The 10921-nt window shown below is 39.3% G+C and overlaps 1 protein-coding gene across 1 annotated transcript; it reads left to right on the plus strand.

The window, feature by feature from the left end:
- The first annotated feature begins 451 nt into the window (after positions 1-451).
- On the plus strand, positions 452-3856 carry znf503 (zinc finger protein 503). Its single transcript, XM_042011184.1, has 2 exons — positions 452-1020; positions 1380-3856. Exons 1-2 carry the CDS (start codon positions 766-768, stop codon positions 2805-2807), a joined length of 1683 nt encoding a protein of 560 aa, XP_041867118.1. The 5' UTR covers positions 452-765; the 3' UTR covers positions 2808-3856.
- Positions 3857-10921: the final 7065 nt, after the last annotated feature.

The raw sequence follows: 10921 nt of genomic DNA on the forward strand, positions 1-10921 counted from the left end.
TTAATACAGCAGATTTGACGATCAGGTGGTTAGTTTTTAAGGTAAAATAAAGGAACAAGGAAACACTTGGTTACGTGCGTCAGTGTACACAAAAGTAATGCCCCCATATATACGTGAAGTCCTGAATATAAACACGCTATTGATGGTTTAACATGCTTTAAATGAAAAATAAAGAGGCTAGAATAGTGTTTTTATTTAATTCAAAATAAACAAATAACAACGTGGGATAATTGCCGACTAATTTGAGTTTGAAATGAGTTTTTGTGTAAAGCAGACACAATTCAAAAGACTGTTATGAAGAGTAAGCGTTCACCCTAACCAAAATATTTTTTTCCTATCTCCTCCCCCGAGCTGTCAAAATAGAGGCGCTTACAAAGAGGAGAACGTCACATCCCCTTGACCCTCCAATCACCTCAGGGTCCCATTTGATTGGAAGGCGGCAAAGGCTTTAATCTCGGACTAATTCAGCTGCTTTTGAAGTGAAAATTTCTACCAGTTCGTACTTCGGGAGTACAGCGCGAGGACCTGCAAACAGACGCACACAAGGCGCAGCGCTCATGGTGCAAGACGCAGCCTCGGATCTGCGATAACCTCGCACGGTCTCCTTCCAGCTGCCGCGCCTTATTGCGCCTCTCCTACCAGGATTACCTATTATTAAGGCATTTTACACCACTCTTTTCTCCTACAGAGAGGCTTGGTGCTTTCTTTGATTTTCTTAATGAATCTGACGAAAGCATCGCCATTTAATTTTCTGACAATTGGGACATGATCACAACCCCTTCGGCGTCTGCCCTGAAAAATAGTGATATTTGCGTAGCGTGGGAACGCAGCAGTTCTCGGAATAGCAGCTCAGCGAGCATCAACAAGCCTTTTCTTCACTCCGCACCTCCGTCCGATCCACTACGGCAAGCAAACCGACTTCCCATCAAGGTTTTGAAAATGCTTACTGCACGGTCAGGGCACATTTTGCATCCGGAGTATCTGCAGCCTCTGCCTTCTACCCCGGTTAGTCCTATAGAGGTAAGAATAGTATTTAATTTTTTTAACTGATTATTTTTCAGTTGGAATGATGGCGTTTCGTGCCGTATGTCAACGTTTTGGTAACCTGCCTCTGCTTCTGATAAATTCGGTCTCACATTGTGATTCCAGTATGTAAAACCATCATGTATCAATGCCTAAAGTTTTATTTTGTATTTATTTATCAGTCTTTTGTTATTAAGATAGTACTTTTAGTGGCGGAGGAGCCGTGCGTAAAAGCGTTATACTTGGAAATATCAGCAAATATCGTGGTTGAACACTGCTGTTGTATCTTCTAATAAATGAATCTTCTAGTGTGCGTTTAACAGACTTTATTAACGTTTATTTAATTTTCCTTACAGCTAGATGCCAAGAAAAGTCCTTTGGCTCTGCTGGCGCAGACCTGCTCTCAGATCGGCAAACCGGACCCACCACCCTCTTCCAAATTATCCTCCGTAACACAAAATGGATCTAGTGAGAAGGAATCTAAATCAGGTCCTCTGAAATTGAGCGATATCGGTGTGGATGACAAATCTAGTTTTAAACCATATTCTAAACCCTCAGACAAGAAGGACTCGTCTTCGGGCGCAGGCGGAGAGAAGTCTGGTTTCCGTGTGCCGAGCGCCACCTGCCAGCCGTTTACACCGCGGACAGGCAGCCCGAACTCCAGCACTTCTGCCTCTCCTATGCCATCAGAGGGGAAATGTGGGGAGAGGGATGAAAAGAAAGAGTCTGACTGTAATAAAAATGGCACTACGGACGGGTCTGGCACCACTAGCCACAGCAGGATAAGCGTGAGTTGTGGTGGAATTAACGTGGAGGTCAACCAACACCAGGAGACGACGCCTGGCAATAAAACCACCACCTCCTCTGAGTCTTCATCTGTCACTTCTGTATCCTCTGCATCCGTTCTAGGGTCAGGACTTGTGGCGCCCGTTTCTCCTTATAAACCAGGACAGACGGTGTTCCCTTTGCCTCCTGCTGGGATGACCTACCCGGGTAGCTTGGCTGGAGCTTACGCTGGTTACCCTCAACATTTCCTCCCCCACGGAGGGAGCTTGGTAAACGCACAGCTGGCTAGTTCCCTGGGCTGCAGTAAGGCTGGATCTAGCCCCTTGGCTGGAGCATCTCCACCGTCTATCATGTCAGCCAGCCTGTGCAGAGACCCTTACTGCCTCAGTTACCATTGTGCCAGTCACTTAGCGGGCGCAGCCAGTGCTTCCTGCACGCACGACTCTGCAGCTGTAGCTGCCGCTAACGCTCTCAAGTCCAGTTATCCACTAATGTACCCGACACACCCCATACACGGCGTTCATTCCTCGGCGCCGTCTTTTAGCGGACACCCCCTGTACCCATATGGGTTCATGCTCCCCAACGACCCTCTCCCCCATGTTTGTAATTGGGTATCGGCAAATGGACCGTGCGACAAGCGTTTCTCTACCTCAGAAGAGCTCTTGAATCACCTGAGGACACACACTGCTTTTACTGGGGCCGAGAAGTTGATTTCCGGCTATCCCGGGTCTTCATCACTGGCCAGTGCTGCAGCAGCGGCCATGGCCTGCCATATGCACATGCCACCATCAGGAGCCCCAGGGAGTCCCGGGACTTTGGCCCTAAGGAGCCCGCATCATGCGTTAGGACTGAGCAGTCGCTACCATCCGTACTCCAAAAGTCCCCTGCCAACGCCTGGTGCCCCTGTTCCCGTCCCCGCAGCCACTGGCCCCTACTACTCTCCATATGCACTGTATGGCCAGAGACTCACCACAGCATCAGCACTGGGATACCAGTGAGGAGGAAAAAATACTTTGAAAAGTTTATAAGACTAAGAATGCAAATATAAAGACTTTTATAATAACTGCGTTAAACTTATGGACTGGATCCGTGGACTTCAACTGTATTTATTTATATGTCGGCTTAAAAGCAGGCGGTAACAGCTGCAATGGAAAATATTTGAGCAACTCAAAAAGTGCATTATGTTGAAAAACTGAACTCTATAGGTAAAGTGAAACACACATATGTTAGAGTACCAATTAACGTAGGGGTCTTCATTTTGATGTTCATTTGAAATTGCTATGATTGTATTTGTTCTTATTTAATGTCTCATCGAAAAGAAAATAATTTACATGCATGTTTGTTTCTTAAACTTCAACAATTGTCCACATTTTAAATTGCCGTTATTTTTCAGGTGTACCTGATGGAAAGAGAATTGGTATTTTTTTGTATGTATTCTGAAAAAAAGAAGCAATTCTGTTCCATATCTCCGCGTGCCTCTTTTCATTATGTGTTAAGATTACATTCACATTAATTTTCCATTGACATTTTATTTAGTTATTTATTTTTTTTAATTGGGGCGTTGAATTATTGGGGTTAAGAAAATCCCATTTGATTATTTCCGCATACACAGGCCTGGAGATTTCCAGGCTTCTCATAGATATGGTGAATTCTTGCATGAGGACATTTTTAATTACTTATTTCATTTTATTTACAAAAGCTAATAGAAAAAACGCAAAAAAAAAAAAACTTTAAATACAATTCAGCTTGACTAAAAGTTGGAGGTTGTGTGTGTTTGTGTATGATCACACACATACAGACACACACACATACAAACAAACACACACTTTTAAACGGACTTTTAATCCGGACTTTTTTTTTTCTTTTTTCCTTTCTTTTTCGTAGGTGAATTTTGTCAACACATTAAAAAGGCTCGAAAGTTTTTTCTGTTGCGTAAAAAGGTAAATACGCCTCAAAATGGTTCAGCGAAGACTTGATTTTTCTAGTGTATGAAAATACAAGAAATTTGTAGATTCCTCAATTAAGCTGAGCATAAAAAATAAATAAATAAAATAAAAAAAAAATTAGAAAGACCTTTCGCAGCAATAAGAGGAAAACTGTCAATTTAGTTGGATTTCAGGTTGATTTCACTCGAAATTTTAAAAGCATTTAGCAGATGTTTTTTTTTCCTTTAAATTTACCATAAATTTGGTGTGCGTAATTACATAATAGATCGACATCAAATTTCGGTGCAGAAACTTTAATTCCTCTTTTTTATTATTATTTTTTATTTACATTTTAAAATCTCATTCAATTGTATTTCTAACAAGTCACCACATTTTTTTCAAAGATCTGACTTGTGCAAAGTTGTGGAGTTTTAATGCAAATCTAATGATGTAATGTATTAATATCATGCTGATAAATTAAACATTTACTTTTTTTTTAAATGCAAATAACATCCACTCAATACAATAACCTGTTTAATCGCACCAAACCTGTATTGTCACACGTGATTTTGTTCATATTTGCAAGCAACACGAATTCCAGCTTTATTACCTTTTTATTTATAGAACAAAATCAAACCGCACCTAAAAATGAGACATTTTATAATAAAACTGAGTTTGGACTGTCACAGTTCACCGAGCATTACTTGAAATGAAAGAATTTTTGCATGTTTATTTTTCCTCTATCGCTGTTGACCCAGCTGTATTACAGTTCTCATCATAATCATTAAGAATAACTCCTCAGCTATGCTGTCCCTTGTCTATCGCACAGCGGTTAGTTCAATCTGAATAACTCCTCTTGTGGTGTGTACGAGGCCCACACGCGTCTTAAACTGATGTAATGACGGTGAAAGGGAGCAATTTCCATTTTTACCCACATCATGGTGGCTGTGCTCGGAGGTCCCCGGTGGAAGGCAATTTATCATGTGCCCCTCCCCCTGGCCCTGTCACCGGAGGAACAGGCAGGCACATGTGTGCATGAATTACCGAGCCTCCCACCTCTCCAGCCCTTCCTCTCTCACTGTGGAGATTTGACACAGAGGAGAGACAACATGGGGGATTAGAGTATGCAGGAGTGCTAAAGTACATATTCACTTTGTCCATCAAGGCCTAAAATTGCTTAGGTGTGCGCTGAGCTCTGCCGAACAAAAACATCCACGAAGTCCTTGCATAGTGGTAACTTCTAGTATTAAACCAAAAAAAAAAAAAAAAAAAAAGAAAAAAAAGAAAAGAAAAAGAAAGTGTATTTTTCTCACTGTTTTGTTTACAACTAGTTTATATGATTCCTTGATTTAGTAGTGATCTCACAGACCAAAGCTAGTCTGTTGTTAAATGCAGCTGTAGTGACTCATTTGGCGGAGTACACATGAACAATGTAAAGACAAGAGATTTTCTACAAGTGATTAGCAGGCTTCCTAATGGAAACATGGTTGGAATCTGACACGGAGCAGACTGAGGCAGCAACAACTTTGGAGGCTGTAAGTGATGCCTTTACAGAAATGACTTCAGGTTACATGGTTTCTTAAGATTATAAAGATAGTTTTTTTTTCCATTCCTTACTGAAGTCATTCCTCTGCCTCACAGTTGTGCTCTTGCATGTTCAGCTGTCTAAGCTGCAGTCTAACAGGACAAAACACAGCCACCAAAATATTCAAGAAATGTAAACCATATGAGAAACATGTGTCTTTGAAACACACTGTGCTTTCTCAGACTTTTCATCAATTCCTGAAGCAGCCATTTTAGATTTTTCTTGGAGGGATGCTTGTATCCTCAGAGGGAGAACGGCACTGCAGGAAACCTGGCAGGACATCTGGCAACGGGGGGGAGAGAGCCCAGGACGTGACTCACACACCTAACCCCATATTCAACCCTCTGAATTACCACCACTAAAGCTGTCATTAGTGGGTGTGTGGCACAATATAAAGACACAGCGTCGTCTGCAGTGGCAAGTCTATAGTTTGGATAACAGCTGTGTCAATAAGGAGGAACTGCTATGATGTTCAACCGGTGCCAAACATGAGTGGAAAAAGTGATTATTATCTTCTTTACTAGATCGTGATTATGATATTAGAACTCTCCATGATGGAAAAAAGAGACTATAATAGTTTTGTTTGTGCTGTTGACTTTTTAGGCACTTGATTGTTGATACTTGTAGTCATGTTTTGCAAGTATAAATGACTACTTGTCCAACCCATTCTGTTTATGCATCTGTTTCTATGATATCATAGAAAATGGTCTTTGTGAGAGCCAAGGCCTTCTTGTGTTTTCTAGTACTGATCAGCATAGTAAAAGGTGTAATCTTAGATGGAAAATCAGGCTGTCATTACATCAGTATGTGATTTACGGTGGTACAGCGTGTTGAGGTGTCCACGGTTAGGTGATGGTATTATGAAGTCATAAAGTGAACAGCATGAAACAAAGCAGGGACTCAGTGGTGGTAAACAGAACCACTATCACAGTAAAATCCACTCTAAATCTGCTTTTATCCTGGAGATAAAAAAAGTCAACATTGTCTTTGGTCACGTGTCATATCCATCATCACTAACGCACCACTTTTTGATAGACTGATGCTGGTTCCCAACTGAGCTCTGTAATAGAGGTAATTTGGTCCTCAAAATCTGTGCCAAGGAAGACAGGAATCCCTCCCAGCTCTTCTACATTTGGTTACTGTCCTCATTAATTTACAAATGCAAAGTGCTCATCCAGGTAATGTGAGAGAAGTGGCAGTGTTGATCTATCTGTGCCACTCAGATCTCTAACCAGTGAGACGCTTTCTTTTGCTTAGACAGCCTAATTGAGGTCATTTCTGTTCACTCTGGGATCTCCAGTGCACTGGGGGTGTTTTAGTGTTCAGATAATTTGCCCATTTTCTGATTCTGACAAAGAATATTTTATGGAAATGCACCCTTATTCCTGGCACCTTAATGGAGTACGTTGGTGTAGTATGCGAGCTGATGAGGTTGTTGCCTGTCACTGATAAATGTAAAAAGCAAAGAAAATGTCAGGAATGAGCTCAGCTCCAAAGGGCTCTTTGCCTTCATTTGAAGTCAGCTGTGCTTAAGCACATTGTCTTTAGAGTGTTTCATTTCGACACACAATCACAAGGTTATTCCAGTTGTTTGAAGCTCTTTGGATATGCAACCTGATCTCACAATATACACTTTTGTCCACAGATGCTGTTTACATTGCTTTAAAACTTTACTTCCACATATTATGTCGTTATTTATCTGGATACTTGGTATGAATATTTGGTGTCATGCTACGTATCACATCCTTTTTGCACATCTCGGCAATGAATTCAACCCTACTGATTTAAAGAACAAACTTATATGAAGGAAGGAGGATGCTACTTCACTGACTTCCACACTAAACTCCAAGAGATTATGGCCCAAGTTGTACAACGTTTTCCACATTCCTTTCACTTTTCTGCTTCCCTCTGACTCGTAATTCATCACTTTTACTTCTTTTTACAAGGAAACTGTTATGGAATGGAGCTAAAAATACAATGCTAGGGTTAGAATAAGATATATACCGTCAGGTTTAGATGTAACAAAGTACATGGTTAAGAAAATATGGGGCTTTTACATTTTACTATTTATGGGTTGTGATTCTTGTAATGTTATTTGGAAGCTGCCCTACAGAAAACAACATCCAAGTAACACAGGGACATGTTGCCATTTCATCATTTACAACCATAGATTGTGACAATATGTTTAGTAGATGTGGAAAAATGTACCTACTACATAATTTCCTTGTGAGACTGGGCTGGGATACAGTATAAGACATTATAAAATGTGTTTATTTGTAAGTATGTACCTAGTGTTCACCTATGACAGTGTCCTCAATATTTATTTAAGATATAGCCATTTATTCTGCTAGTTTTTTGTGTTTTAACTTTACTTTATAATTGCTGTCCGCTTCCTCCCTTCTGTGAGTAAACCCTGATGGTCATATATGACAGTAAGAACATGATGTCATTTCCATGGGTGTGGACCACCAATTACAATGACTCACTTGCTTAGTAATTGCACAAATCCATGTTGTATGTTGTAAAAAATGCAGATTTAATCAGAAGTTAAAATGATTCCAATTGATTAATCAGTCTTTCAGTAAATGTCCACAATAATAATAATAAAAAAGAATCAACAGTATTTATGATGTAACAAATTATTATGTTGTGCACACTGACTGTATGTATAATTATACCCATTGATCATAACATTATGACCACTTACCTGATGTTGCTTAGGTCCTCTTCATTTTCCCTAAAAAGGACTGACCAGTTATTCTGGCCAGAGAACATCTTTGGATGTTTAGTGTCTGGTGCCTGCTTGTTAGCAATGGAGCATTTGGGCCAGATTTTCAAACTCCAGTCCTTGAAGGCCTCTCTACCGCAGGTTTTAGATGTTTTCCTGCTTTAACACACCTGACTCAAATTAATGGGTCATTGTGCAAAATTTTACAACAGTAAGTTAAATTCATTTAATCTGAATCACGCGTTTCAGATTCCTGCATTGGGCCATGTGTTGTGGTTTGAGAGGCGGAGTCCTTCTAGATTGGACGTACTTTCGAAATAAGCCATTATATCCCATTCGGACTTTAGAGATTGGGTGGACATGTCAGACTTTCTGTTATGCTCTGAGTCCTACATTTATGATGGTTTATGATGGATGAAGTGTTGTTAATTCCAGGAAGCAGATTCTTGCAGAAGTACAGTGTAACATGACACACTGTGTTATTAGTTTTACCTTTCAGTGGTTTTCATATTGTGACTGATCAGACACCTAAATCTCAATCTCTGAGTAGGGACAGTCATTTTGGTGCTTTGTTCTACATTGCCCTTGACATGCAAAACCCAATGTTGGACAAAACATAAAATTTTGAGGACAGGTAATGCAATAAACAAACAAACAAACAAAAAAGTCCATTACAAGTGCTACAAGTAGGCAGTCTAACTAAACAGGTTAATGCTGAGGGAATTGGATATCCATAATTACTACAAGACTAAACCAAAATGATTCCATTGCATAGGAATAGAACACAAAAACACCTTGACTTCCTTCTCTGTTTGAATACAAAAGTTAAGTTTAATTTAATTAAACAGTGATAATAATGTAGAATGCTGCAACAAAACAAAGAAGAAAAAAATCTAATGCTTGAAAATGTAAACATCATTTACTAATTTATGTTTAGGATCTGCCAACTGTTACATAAGATGTATGAACATTTATCATGTTATTAGAATAAGAAAATACAATATATTGAATACAATTTTCATGAGGAAGCCGAGCCAGAGTACCTGTCTAATATTGGAATGAGTGCATATATCAAGTTAGTGGAAGGACCATATATCTCTTCGTTTGCTTAAAGAATTTATCAATCTGAAAATCCTGGCCTAGAAGTATGTACTTGTACAATACCATGTTCTATTGTTTGATTCATGCTCGTGCATTTATTTCTTTGTTCATTTTTAGTTAGAAAATCATCATAATAACATTTTCATCCCCAGCAGCCTTAGTAAATCGTTTTTCTTTGCAGCTTTGAGGAAGAGTGTAACTGTTTGACTTAATGACTATTCCTTTAGTGGAAAATCTTACTCCGTAGGTGTCGCCATTGCTTGATCCACCTACACATAAAAAACTAATGGCTGGATTCAACGAGCTCAAGCACATTCTCAGAGGGATTTTCATAGAAAATAACAAACTGAAGTGGGCGTAGGTTGAGTCAGCTAAAGTCAGTGGATACAACGAGTTCCTCTGCAGAACTTCATCAACTTTCTGTCAGTGGTGTCCATGGGGTTTAGCAGATGGTGGATTGTTTGTCAGTGATGTGGGGTGGTTAATGTTTTCCTCCCCTTTGTGATTATCTACGTCCCTTGATACCTAACCAAACTCTTTATTCTCCTTTCTTGCTTTCTCTCTTTGTTTTCTTTTTATGTATTGAAACATGTTGAAACTAAAGTTAAAGCGCTTTCTTTGTTTTACGCAACTTGATGATTGCATGAAGGCTGTGGTACACTAGGACTTGTCATTATACACAAAGACTAAGCAGAACAACATTCTTTAAGGATGATTTAAGTACATTTAGATTTCAATTAAATCATTGCTCAGCGCCTCCTTACAAAAAAGGCAGTTCAATTCTGAACACTATTATTTGCACAGATAAGACACATTACATGATGGAATATTTTCCCAAACTCAAAACAAGCAAACGTAGGGAGAGGGAAATATTTGAAAGGCTGCTATTGCTCATCATTTGACCCACTTAAAGTTTGCATTGACATGAGTAATATTAGCCAACAAATGATGATTTTAATACTTTTAAAAGCCAATGTTGACTTTTTTTTTTTAGAATTATGGAGATTGTTTCAACAACACACATCATATTTAAGACATTTGCAAAGCATGCAACTGTCAGGCACATCTCTGGACACAGGAAGAGAAAAGGAAATGAGATTCGGGAAGTCTCCATAAGCTGTTAAGTAATTATAGTAAAGTCTAAGCATAATGAAAAGGGAAAAGGGGAGGTTGTGAAAATGTGGAAGGAGGCACATGTCAAAACGCGTATCACGCTATAAACTGAAGTAGGTAAATATTGTGTACAGACAAAGAAATTCAGGTCATATGAAAAGAGCACCGTATGGTAGTGAAACATGGCAGAGGATCTATAATTCTGTGGGACTGCTTTGCTGCTTCTGTTTTACTTTCATTCTATCAAAGGACTAACATAATCAAAAGACTTACTAGGAACTTAACTGATCAATGCTAAAAAACAAAACAAAACAAAAAGCAGCAGATTCTCATTCTAAAACAAAGACAGACAAGGTGCAGCCCGATCCTGGAAAAACCAGATGAGGATTGATTAAACAATCATTGGTAGACCTTGTAGAACTCAAAAAGCCATTGTAGAAATAAATGATAACTAAATGATAACTGCACTATATGAATAAAACTGCTCACTGTAGCACTTCTGAACATGACTCATTCAGACTTCCCTAAATAGTTTATAAATTTATATACCCCCCCTCCCTCGCCAGCTCTCTCATTGGTTAGACAGCCACACTAGTGTTATCTCTAATTTGGTGAAGTAACATTATCAGAATCAGAGCATATATGCGATTTTTTTTTTTT

This window comes from Melanotaenia boesemani, chromosome 16 (genome assembly GCF_017639745.1).
Source record: "Melanotaenia boesemani isolate fMelBoe1 chromosome 16, fMelBoe1.pri, whole genome shotgun sequence".
Classification (NCBI taxonomy): Eukaryota; Metazoa; Chordata; class Actinopteri; order Atheriniformes; family Melanotaeniidae; genus Melanotaenia; species Melanotaenia boesemani.

Bases quoted from the DNA above. Each gene is read 5' to 3' on its own strand.
- znf503 (XM_042011184.1), top strand. From the start codon at position 766: ATGATCACAACCCCTTCGGCGTCTGCCCTGAAAAATAGTGATATTTGC. The intron at 1,021-1,379 runs GTAAGAATAGTA...TTTTCCTTACAG, and splicing joins CCCCGGTTAGTCCTATAGAG to CTAGATGCCAAGAAAAGTCC.